Source organism: Danio aesculapii, chromosome 17, assembly GCF_903798145.1.
Source record: "Danio aesculapii chromosome 17, fDanAes4.1, whole genome shotgun sequence".
NCBI classification, from domain to species: Eukaryota; Metazoa; Chordata; class Actinopteri; order Cypriniformes; family Danionidae; genus Danio; species Danio aesculapii.
In genome coordinates this window covers 316568-330000 of record NC_079451.1, presented here as the reverse complement: position 1 = coordinate 330000, position 13433 = coordinate 316568, and the positions used below count along the sequence as shown (strand labels likewise).

The window sequence follows — 13433 nt, the reverse complement described above, 5'->3', positions numbered from 1 at the left end:
AGCGTCTGATGTTAGCATACTGCGCTAGGGCTGAACACAACACTGGGAAAATACGCCATATTGCTGCTGAGTACTGTGATGCCAATATTTCTTGCCATATAAAATTTCCTTAGAGAAAAGCTATTTATTATATTATTATACTATTATTATTATTATTAATTAACATTTTCCAGTTTTGGTTTCTGCAACACATTTCAATAAGAGTCGTCTCAGTGAAGCTTTCCCCCTGTGTAATGCTGCCGTTCCTTTTCACACACTTAAGACGTCTTAGGTGACTGAAGACCAGCCGGTGATGAAGAGTTTCAGCTGTCATTCTGCCACATTCTTCAAGTTCTTAAGGTGTGGCAACAGTACGGGGGTCTTCCTGTTCATAATGATCACACATTCTCTATTGGAGACGGTCAGGACTGCAGGCAGGCCGTCCAGTAGCTGTATCCTCTTCCTCCGCAGCTTAACTAGGTAATTAGGGTAAAGTTAGGGTAATTAGGCAAGTCATTGTATAACAGTGGTTTATTCTGGAGACAATCCAACACTAATATTGCTGAAGGAGCTAATAATATTGAGCTTAAAATGAGTTTAAAACTATTAAAAACTGCTTTTATTCTAGCTGAAATAAAACAAACAAGACTTTCTCCAGAAGAAAAAATATTAGAGGAAATACTGTGAGAAATTCCTGAATCTGTTCAACATCATCTGGGGAATATTTGAGAAGGAAATAAACCCATATATTATAATGGCTTTGTTCTGCTGATGTTGAGGTGTTTATCTTCATCGCTGGGTCACTAATGCACGATTCAGTCTCTCTGTTGAGTTTATGGTCTGCCCATTATGTTATTATTATAATATATTTATGAGTATATCTGTGCTTTAGGAGGAGATGCATGTGGACGGCGTGTCTGTCGGAGCCATTCTGTCTGATTATCAGAGAGTACGGGTGGAAAATGTGTAAGTGACCTCTTTTCTCCCTCACAGAGCACACTGGGTTACAAAAATGCATCTCTTACTCTGTTTTAGTCTTGTTTCTAGTCTAAATATCTAAAAACTCTTAAACCAAGAAGCAGTGTCATGACAAGCACCAAATACTGTCTTCAAATATTGTATTTAGTGAGTTTTCCTTAAAGCAAGCAAAATAATCTGCCAATGTGGTCAGCAGAATAATGTTATTTAAAAGCAAAAACAAGATTATTTAGTATAATATAAGACCATGCTTAATGTGTGCTTTATAAATACTAATAAACTAACAACATTTTAATAATAGGCAGTTAATAAGACACAAGTAATAGTGAAAAGTGTTGGGTAAGCTACTTCAGGAAAGTCATTAATTTCATCATTAAAGTTGTGTTTGCTTACTTTACTAATTGCTTATTCTGAAAAGTAATCTGTATACTTTAATAAGTAGTTTGATTATTTGAGTTAATAACACTTAAAATCCCTGTACACTACCTGAGCTTGGAGGACTGCATCCATACATCTCTGCACTGACTCAAATCACTGATTAATAAAGTCATCTGGAATGGTGAAGAAAGCCTTCTTGCAGGACTCCCAGAGTTCATCAAGACTCTTTGTGTTCATCTTCAACGCCTCCTCCTTCATCTTACCCCAGACGTGCTCAATAATGTTCATGTCTGGTGACTGGGCTGGCCAATCCTGGAGCAGCTTGATCTTCTCTGCTTTCAGGAGCTTTGATGTGGAGGCTGAAGTATGAGAAGGAGCGCTATCTTGCTGGAGAATTGTCCCTCTCCTGTGGTTTGTAATGTAATGGGCAGCACAGATGTCTCGATAGCTCAGGCTGTTGATGTTGATCATCCACTCTGCAGATCTCTCACACACCCCCATACTGAATGGAACCCCAAACCATGATGTCTCCTTCACCAAACTTGACCGATTTCTGTGAGAATCTTGGCTCCATGTGGGTTCCAGTAGGTCTTCTGCAGTATTAGTGATGATTGGGATGCAGATCAACAGATGATTCAGCAGAGAAATCCACCTTCTGACACTTTCACACATCATCAACTAGAAGTCACGTTATTTTTTGTTGCTCAACTGGGATCGATGACAAGACTTTCGGTCAGGTAGTGTAAATCTCAGTGCACAGACAATATAAATTTACACGTGTTTTTACATTCATATCAAAAGCGATCTTTTAGCTTTAGTAAAAACGTTTAACACTTAATGCACCAAAACATGAAACAGTTCAAATGAATTTTCCATACAGTGTATTGACTTTGATTTCTTGCACAGTGGATTGTTTCTTAAGCAGGTGTAATTGTTGGGCAAATCTAAACTTCTTTAGTGGCAAAATGTATTTATTATGCAGAATATCAGAATAACAACAACAAAACACATCATACAAGTACTCAGCTTGGAGTTTTCACCATATATTGACATGAGCTCATTTGATAATTACATTTTTCTTAGGCAGATTTATTCATGATTATATTATTTATACAAGTGTATATATATGGTGTAACACATTCAATCAGCTTTTTAATTCATGCACAGTATTTCATGTCAGTAACTCTAAATGAATTTCCAAAACCTGAGAAGTAATCCTTTAGTTTCTGACTGATTAATGTGATTGTAAACACTGTGTGTCTTTCTTTATTCTTCATTTAAACAATCACCTTTTAATTCTTTCTTATTTTTATTTCTTATACTTGTTGGACTTTCCTTTTATTCTTGTTTATGTTAAGCATTTGACTTAAGATTGTGTGTAAAATAAATGTATTGACGCATGTAAACTTCTTTAGTTTAACCGCCCCTGCGCAGTCCAGCAGAACACTACTGTTTCTCTGTGTGTATCTGCACATACCGCTGTCAGTCAGCTTTTGTGCCTCTGCGGTTAATGCTGTAACCCCATCTGTGTACCTGAAGGCCCATAATGCCACGGGGCAGAGCCTCTGTGCTAATTGCTAGCGCTCTCTGTTTGACCTGTGATGCGGTCGGCCACCCCGTAACATGAACCAGATAGAGATATATGATATACACTGCACAGCATAACTAAGACCCTCTTCTGAAGATTAATAATTGTACCCAATTCTCAGTGAATGATGTCAATATATTTTGGTGCTTTTAAACCAAAGAGTTTTATGAAACAGTTATATCTAATAAAGTAAGGGTTTGTTCACCGAACATCTTTAGGAATAGAAAGATACTCACAGGCCACTTTATTAGGTACACCATACTAGTACCGGGTTGGACCCCCTCCAGAACTGCCTTAATCCTCCGTGTCAGAGATTCAACAAGCTGCTGTAAATATTCCTCAGAGATTTTGCTCCATATTGACATGATAGCATCACACAGTTGCTGCAGATTTGTCGGCTGCACATCCATGATGCCAATCTCCCGTTCCACCACATCCCAAAGGTGCTCTATTGGATTGAGCTCTGGTGACTGTGGAGGCCATTTGAGTACAGTGAACTCATTGTCATGTTCAAGAAACCAGTCTGAGATGATTGGTGCTTTATGACATGGTGCGTTATCCTGCTGGAAGAAGCCATCAGAAGATGGAGACACTGTGCTCATAAAGGGATGGACATGGTCAGCAACAATACTCAGGTAGGCTGTGGTGTTAACACGATGCTCAATTGGTACTAATGGACCCAAAGTGTGCCAAGAGAATCTCCCCCACACCATTACACCACCACCAGCAGCCTGAACCGCTGATACAAGGCAGGATGGATCCATGCTTTCATGTTGTTGATGCCATGTTATGTTGATGCCTTTCTATCAGCTGGAACCAGTCTGGCCATTCTCCTCTGACCTCTGGCATCAACAAGGCATTTGCGCCCACAGAACTGCCGCTCACTGGATATTTCCTCTTTATCATTCTCTGTAAACCCTAGAGATGGTTGTGTGTGAAAATCCCAGTAGATCAGCAGTTTCTGAAATACTCAGAGCAGCCCGTCTGGCAGCAACAACCATGCCACGTTCAGCGTCTCTTAAATCCCCTTTCTTCCTCATTCTGATGCTCGCTTTGACCTGCAGCAGATCGTCTTGACCATGTCTACAGGCCTAAATGCAGTGAGCTGCTGCCATGTGATTGGCTGTTTAGAAATTTGCATTAACGAGCAGTTGGACAGGTGTACCTAATAAAGTGGACGGTGAGTATATGGAGTAAAATCTGACTGTAAAGCATCCTGTAGGAAATATTAATGTAACAGAGATATCTGTGAGCGGTCAACTCATACATTCTGAATTTCTGAGTGTGCCTCACACAGGTGAGTGGGTTTGACACACCACCTGTAGAAAACACTCTTTATCTCTGACACTTCTATATTATATCTCACCGCTACAGTATGTGCAGGGTCGGTACGGGTGCTGGAGATCCTGGAAAGGCTTACGTTTGAAGCTATTTGAAGAGAGTGCTTGTTTTGAGAGGAAATACAGTCGTTTTACTCATAAATAATTTACTAAATAGGCTTCTATTTTAACACAATATTAATATTTATTTGTTTCTCTGGGCAGGTGTGCGAGGCTGCAGCTTCAGCCGCTGGCGTATCTGTGGCATCAAGACCAGGCCACACTGCTCTCAGAGATGATATCCAGCGGACTCCATGCCATCCTCATCAAAGTGGCAGCGTTCGGTGGGTGACCGACTCAAAATAGGCAGGAATTAAGCTGTTCATTGAGGGTTTAACAGGATCCTCCGTTTAGACAGCAGAGAGTTAGATTTGTATTCATCATGTAAGGCACAGTGTGTGATTTTGGGCCACCAGAGGGCGTGTATTCACAACAAACAAAGGTGTATATTGATATTCATCCAACAGACGCCTGCAGAAATCATATTTCTTTATTTATTGATCTGCTTATTTAATGGCTGATACCAATATTGTATTGTTAAATTAGCATATTTTAATATAATTGATCATTCTTTAAAGGCATTATATGTCATTTTGGCCTCCAGAGGGCGAGTATTAACAACAAACAGGTGTGTTTTGATGACTGAGTGACTGAGTGTGGAATCATGGGAGTTGTGGTCTTCATCATCCTCCTGCAGAAACCATGTTGATGATGAGTAAAGTGTTCTGCACTTATTATCATGGTAGTATAACAGTATTATTATAATTACATTTATATATTATTAAGTTTCAAATGTTAAACCATCACATTTTTTACTAATTTCTTTTTGCCTGATTCCTTGGCTCTGTCCCACAGCACACTAGGCCATAACACTCTGTATCTCATTCAGTCTTACTATTCAGGTGATGCAGGAGGCCGTTCTTGCTGACTTCTGATTTGAACAAACAAATGTAGGGCTAAGGGAAAATCTCAAAGGGTTGACGCTTGATCCACTGATTGTCATGACATGTCTGCATCTGCAATGATTTATAAGTGGAAGACAGCATCTGCAGTGGTATGCACAACCAGAATGTGAGCCTTATATAAACTTTGGTGCGGAGCTACGTTTAGGCATCGTGTGGATGGCTGTTCTTCAGGTTGTGCTGCTCAGATCTCCTTTAATCCTTTAACTGGCAGTGGTGTCTCCTGTCTCACGCGCTGCTGCAGGGAAGCGCTGATCAGATTCCACACTAAAAGTTGAGCTAGAGTTAATGTGTTTGGGTGTGTTTTTAATGGTCTGATGTATTTATATAATGGGTGCACAACTAAAGCAATACACATTTAGCCTGAGATGACACGTCCCTGTGACATCACCATATGGCCTTAACATTGGTGTTAACATTATTGTTACATCACCATGTCATCACCATAACACTGGTGTAACACTATTGTAATGTCACCATATCATCGATTTAACATCATTGTAAATCACCATTTCATCACCTTAACATCAATGTATCATCGTTATAACATCGTAACATCAATGTATCATCATTGCAACATCAATGTAACATCATTATAACATCACTGTATCCTCACTTTAACATCGGTGTAACATCACCATATCATCACCTTAAGATTGGTGTAACATCATTATAGCATCACATCATCACCTAAACATTGGTGTAACATCATTATAGCATCACATCATCACCTAAACATTGGTGTAACATTACTTTGAAACAATAATTAATGTGAAAAGCGCTATACAGATAAACCTCAGTTGAATCGAATTACCATATGATCACCGTAACATCAGTGTAACATTTTTGTTTCATCACCATATCATCACCTAACATTGGTGTAACATTATTGTAACATCACTGTACTATCTTCTTAACATCCGTGTAACATTACCATAACACTGGTGTAACATCATTGTAGCATCACATCATCACCTCGACACCGGTGTAGCATCACCATATCATCTCCGTAACATCACTGTAGCATAATGAGACACTGTCAGAAAAACATAGGCCTGAACTCAACTGCACACTCAATTTATTTAGATTTATACCTTAACAGCATCTGAAAGGTGTGTTGTAGTGGTCTGAATGTCTACGGTGCTACTATAAACTGTTCAGAGGAGAAGAAATAAATGTTCAATTTAGCTTATTTCTTTCTCCAGTAATAGACATTGATGGAGTAGTGGCAGTGATCTGGAGAAGGCCATATCTCAGACTCTCCTCTGCTTGTAATGTTTATATTCCGCTTTAAAGCTTGAATGATTCGAATGTAAATGTGAGCAGTAAATCTTCCGTCCTCTTTTATTATTGGAGGGCTTTCAGATGAATTGGGATTACTGCTTGTTTCTTTTTTTCTTCCTCTCCATCAAAATCCCTTATTTTTATTCCAAATCCCGTCCCGTGTCTTATCAGCGCTCTTCTAAATGTGTTCTTAAGCAGATAATTCAGTGTGTGAATACCAGTGTGTGTTTAAACCCTTCACACGAGCTGCAGGAGACTCAATGTTGTTTATTTCTTTGTTTGTTTAGACCTGTGTGTTTGTGCTTGTGTGTGTGTGTGTGTGTGTGTGTGTTGTGTGTTCTTGTTTATGTGGTTTTCAAGGTTGTTCTCTACTAAGATTGTTTATTAGGACATGTTTGGTTGGCGCAGTGGCTCAGTGGTTAGCACTGTTGCCTCACAGCCAGAAGGTGACTGGTTCGAGTCCCGGCTGGGTCAGTTGGTGTTTCTGTGTGGAGTTTGCATGTTCTCCCCGTGTTGGTGTGGGTTTCCTCCGGGTGCTCTGGTTTCCCCCACAGTCCAAACACATGCGCTATAGGGGAATATGTGTGTATGGGTGTTTCTGGGTTGCAGCTGAAAGGGCATCCGCTGTGTAAAACATATGCTGGAATAGTTGGCGGTTCATTCCACTGTGGTGATTCCTGATGAATAAAAACTAAACAGATGTATTAAACAGATATATTTATTAAAATAATATTTTAGTCACCAAACATATTTAGAAATTAAAAGATAATACAATTAAATTCAAGCAAAATATTGCAAAAATAAAAAACTGCAACCTACAAAATTCTTCAGGTTTTTTGCTTTTCTTGATTTTTCCTTTGTAGTTAATATATAATATTATAATATAATAGTTGAGTTTGTATTTAATAGTTTTCTATAACATATAAGCTTGGCTGTACTAGTGTTTGGAGCGTTTATCATGAGTTATTTTGTTAGATGAGCTCCAGATTTGGCTTCAGTACTGACTAATCTAATGTATATGCACTTATATAATAACGTACAGCTTCCTATTAAACATATGAATTTAAAAGAGAGATTTGTATATAAGCTGAGCACTGAAGGCCTATTCACACATTGTGATTTTGATGCTAAAGCAATATATTGCGCAGCACTAGTGTGTGTGTGTGTGTGTGTGTGTGTGTGTGTGTGTGTGTGTGTGTGTGTGTGTGTTTTAAAGGTATGTTTAAATACGAACCCCTGGTCAAATGAGCCATGAGCGTTCTGCCGGCACATCTTACCCCACACCCCTGCAGCAGCACTGACTCCTGACAAATCATCCTCTAAAAGCAAATTCCCCACATGTCTGTGAGAGCGTAATTACGCGAGCTGTGTGTGTGTGTGTGTGTGTGTGTGTTTTCTGCTTGGCTACAGGTAGGAGGGGAAGATGTTATCTGGGCTGGCTTTTCACCTGGCCTCTGGCGGTGGTAATTAGAAAAGAGCGGGTTAGGATGGACTCTCCCGCCGCGGGCCGCCAGTAATTGCGGTTTTCATGGGTTTGGCGGGTCGTGGGTGTGTATAGGGTGGTGGAGGTGTGCTGAACACACACACACACACACACTACAGGTGGAAATAAGTGCTCGTCAGGGGGTCACGATGCCATAAACTCTGCCTTCACATTACGACTGTGTGATTAAAAATAACACTTACACCGACGTCTGCAGGAATATTTCAGCATCTTTATTTTATTTGCAGCAGTTTGTGCATAAGGGTTGAGTTAGGGTGCTGATAAATTCCTCCATGTTAGTTTGGAATCAATGTTGACATCAGACAGATTGTGCTGATTTACAGAAATGGATCATATTTATTCACTCACCTCAGGAAGAAGCTCAAAAGTTTATCACTTGTATTACTTGTAAAATAAATTGATAAACTGACCGTGATCATTCAGAGTTTACTAACAGTTCTTTTACAGTAAGGTTTGATTCAGTAGCGTTAATGCACATGTTATAATACTGCGATCTGTTATTTTTACAGCATTGATGACAGGGGTAAATCATACATATAGTAGACTGTACAATGAGGCATACATATGGAGGTATATAGAAGAATATTGATTAATTCATGTTCGATGAGGCTGTTGAATGCTTGATTCTGATTGGCTGATGAGCATTCTAATTCTTTCCAGTTAAAGTAGATCCGGCAGGTTTAGAGCACATTGCAGCTCCGTATCACATCACAAATCACATCAAAACTTGATCCTACAAAGTTTGAATTAGATACATCAGTCAAATGAGGAATAACTGACCGACCGGTTTGTCGAATTATTGCAAAATAAAGCACATCACGTTATTAAAAGAACGTCAATTATTCCGTATGCTCATCTGATGAAACATTTGAATTATGTTCATATTGTTAACCTGATAATTATTGTTCCTTAATCAGAGATTTTGTCTTGTTTTTAGTCCAGATATCTAAAAACTCTTAAATCATGAAGCATTTACTAGACAAGCAAAACATAGTGTTGTTTTCAGAAATAATGAGTCAAAATGAAGAGAGTTTCTCCTTAAACAAGCTAAATAATCTCCCAATTGGATAAGCAGAATAATTCTATGTGAAAACAAAGAATATGTTTATTTTGCTGACCCCATTGTCAGATTATTTTACATGTTTTAAGGAAAAACTGACTTCATTTTGTCTCATTGGGCTCTATTTTAACAATCTAGGCACAAACTCCACAGCTCATGATGCAAAAGCATTAAGGGTGGTCTGAATCCATTTTTGCTATTTTAAGGATGGATAAATCCGCTCTGCGCCTCGGCGCATGGTCTAACAGGGTTGAGCTTATTCTCTTAATGAGTTCTGGCTGTGTTTTGAGCATAACATGCATTAAACCAATCAGAGTCTCGTCTCTCATTCCCTTTAAGAGTCAGTTGCGTCGCTCCATGGTGCGTTTGCTATTTACATGGCGACTTTGTAAGTTTAAAAACTGAACGCTTCACTAGAGAAAACAGTTCAACAGAGCATCTGCAGCGCGAGGATAAAGAACGAGCCCCCTCCATTCAGCCTCTTTACTTTCTCTTTACTGTTACTCTTTACTTTACTCCTTTACTTTGGTGGAGTGAGGAAACGGTGGAGACTCACTCCACTGAACACATCCATCAGCCCACATATTTAATTTCCTTTATTAAACACAAAGATTTGCTTCAAAACTATTTCTAAATTCAAGCTTTAATTAAAGCAAATAAAAATCTGCAGATAATCAATAATCCTGCTGATAATAATAACATTATACAGATGCAGATTATCATGAATGAACTGAAGAAGCCCCCCGAGGTGAAGAAGGCATGGAGGCAGTGCTGTTTATATTGATGTAGAAAATCATCATTTCTGGATCATTTTAAAATAGCAACAAATCACGGCAAACACATCTTGCACCTTATTGTGCCGGGTGTATAATAGGGCCAGAGTCTTGTTTTAAGAAATGAGTCAAAATGAAGTGAGTTTTTCCTTAAAATAAGCCAAATAATCTGCCAACAGGGGAAGCAGAATAATCTTATGTCAAAAGGAAAAATAAGATTATTCTGCTGCCCCCATTTGCAGATTATTTAGCTTATTTTAAGGAAAAACTCACTCCGTTTTGACTCATTATTCCTGAAAACAAGACAGTTTTTGTTGCTTGTCTATAAAATGCTTCTTGATTTAGGAGTTGTTAGATATTTGGACTAGAAACATGACACAAACTCTGAGTAAGAGATGCATTTTTGCAGGAATATCTCAAGTTCATGTGTGTAATCGTGTCAGAAAGCGGAGCAGTGCTTCTCTCTCCTCTGCACCTCTGCGCAGCCGAGCTGAAATAATTGTCTGGTAAACACGGCGGCATCAGATCCTCCTGTAATTAGTTAATTGGTTGATTTGTGTGGGTGAGACGGCTGTTGTTCCCGCAGTTAATTGGATGACAGCTCCGCTATAAATTGGCATGTGTGAAGTGGAAAGGTCTGTTCGCAGTGTCGCCGCTTTCCATTTTTATTGCCAGCTTTATAAATTTATTTCCCCGCAATTATACAAACTCTGCCGCCGTGAACTTTTCCACTTCAGGTGCTCGGCGTTATATTCTCATTATTTAACTGCGCACGACCCTTTCCTCAACATCTGGGTTTCTGTGTTTTATTTAGGGATGTGCATATCTTGATAATCTGCTTGCCCTGAGTTTTTTTAATCAGAAAACATCAGTCTGAAGTGATGTTTTAACACATTTCTCTTCTAAAATCACCTTAAAGAGCACCAATCATGCAGAGATGACTTTTATGCGGGGTTTAAAACGCAGTTGTGTGTGTGTCAGCGGTGTGTGATTAGATTGTTATAATCAGACTTGACACCCTTTGTATGTGTCATCAGAGGGGGCCCCGCCCACCAGTGACCATCTCTCCCTCATTAGCATATGATGTTAGTCTTGTTTTTGAATCTGCCACTATGCTGATGCATATGCATTTGTAGCTCCGCCCTCTTCTGAAAAGAGCACAATCTCATTTGCATTTAAAGCGACAGTCGCCAAAACACCACAGTTAGGATCAAAGCCTGAAAGGGTCAGTTTCAGAGAGCTGGAGAACATTATCTGCTGTTTTCAGCTCAAACTCAAACACACACACTCTAAACACAGCAGAGACACACATTACATCTTGTAGAAAGGAACATGACAGGTCTACTTTAATACAGTGTTGGGTGTTATTAGTTGCAATGTAACTAGTTTCTGTAATTAAACGACTTTTTCACTGAAAATAGCTTTATTTTCAAGTTTTAGGGAATTGATTTAAAGTTACCAATAGCATACTGTAAATACTGAACATTCTGCATACATTAATTCAGATATTTCAAATCAATTTAGCTGTGTAGCTCTGTTTTTCAACTACAAGTCAACTGCACATGCTCAATGACAATCTAATCTATAGTAGAATTAGTTAGTGTCGATATATGGTATAAATTCAGAGAAGCTTGCGCATATATTATGGATCTATTTCTGTTATTCGGATATTTTACATGATTAAATGCTTTGCTAGTAAAGAAGTTTAGATTTGTCCAACAATTACACTTGCTTAAGAAACAATCAACCGTGTATGTAATAAATGCCAGTGTATGGTATTGAGTTAAGGAGCTAAACTACTCACTGGGTACAGAAATCTTTCATTTTGCATGTGGTAAAATCTTGTCTAAATCTAAATGTTGCTCTTTTGTAGCACAAAATCCCTACCAGGAGCTTTTATCTTGTAGCACTCCTATCATTTCTGATGCTAACGGGACCCATATCAATAAAGCAGATGTGCTGCAGTTAACCGTAACAGTGAAGACTCACAATCATTCAACACAATGAGCCTTCATTGTTCATTATGAGTTCTTTTATAAAGCTTCATACGTATGCAATCATAAACCTGCATGGATTGCAGGAGTTTAGTGCGCTTAATGTTTTTATCACTGCTTTAATGTTTCCAATACTGCGCTTCTATAAGCCTGTCAGTGTTAACCGCTCGCGATAAACATCGGATGGGGTTATAATTGCAGCTTTATTCCATTTATACTCTGGAACAGATTAAATCAGCGAGATGTGTCTGCTGGATTGTATTCATGCCGCTGCTATTATTCCTCACACAGCTGTTGAATTTCAGATAAGGTGAATTCTGCGATCGGTGTTAATCTCAGCATCTCATGTGTGCTCGTTTCTCTTTCTGCTGCTGATCAGGTGATACCGCAGCTATTGTTTCGGCTCAGAAACACTGTTCAAAGGATGAACCAGCTCACCTTCCAGCGCCGATGCTCATTTCATCCGCTTTTAAAGCTAAAATGTTCCCCGACATGAATCCAATTTCCCGGGCCGAGGCAGGGATTAAAGGCGAGCTGTCAGGAGGAAACTTCAGTGCGTTCTCATTCACCTCCAGCAGATGTTAAGCATGTAGGCAGAGTTTAATGATGCCGTGCTGGAGGATCATTGATGAGCGCAGATATAGCTGACGATTGCTCTGATCACACTATATTTAGAGATTCTCCAACTGCGGGACTTCTCTAGAAGGGATACAGCTGCAGTCGCAGGTTAATGAGAGTTATATTATAATACAATTACTGTACAACAATAATTAGCGTTTCTACAGCACTGTGATGGTTGAGTTAAGGGTTGGGGTAGGGGTAGACATTGATAAAATACAATTTAATGGGTAAATTAATAAATAATCCTCATTAATACAGTATAGGTTAGCTTTAGGGTTGGGTAGACATTAATTAAATACAATTTAATGGGTAAATTAATTAATAATACTCATTAATACAGTATAGGTTAGCTTTAGGGTTGGGTAGACATTAATTAAATACAATTTAATGGGTAAATTAATTAATAATACTCATTAATACAGTAAGGGGTAGCTTTAGGGTTGGGTAGACATTAATTAAATACAATTTAATGGGTAATTTAATTAATAATACTCATTAATACAGTATAGGTTAGCTTTAGGGTTGGGTAGACATTAATTAAATACAATTTAATGGGTAAATTAATTAATAATACTCATTAATACAGTAAGGGGTAGCTTTAGGGTTGGGTAGACATTAATTAAATACAATTTAATGGGTAATTTAATTAATAATCCTCATTAATACAGTATAGGTTAGCTTTAGGGTTGGGTAGACATTAATTAAATACAATTTAATGGGTAATTTAATTAATAATCCTCATTAATACAGTATAGGTTAGCTTTAGGGTTGGGTAGACATTAATTAAATACAATTTAATGGGTAATTTAATTAATAATACTCATTAATACAGTAAGGGGTAGCTTTAGGGTTGGGTAGACATTAATTAAATACAATTTAATGGGTAATTTAATTAATAATACTCATTAATACAGTATGGGTTAGCTTTAGGGT

The 13433-nt window shown here is 38.4% G+C and overlaps 1 protein-coding gene across 1 annotated transcript in view; it reads left to right on the top strand.

Moving 5' to 3' along the window:
- The window catches only part of dph6 (diphthamine biosynthesis 6), an 83911-nt gene that overhangs the window by 13725 nt on the left and 56753 nt on the right, over positions 1–13433 (top strand). Inside the window, exons 4-5 of the mRNA XM_056477358.1 lie at positions 872–945; positions 4468–4586. Of these exons, the coding sequence (XP_056333333.1) occupies positions 872–945; positions 4468–4586 (193 nt within the window). The remainder of the gene's footprint in view (positions 1–871; positions 946–4467; positions 4587–13433) is intronic.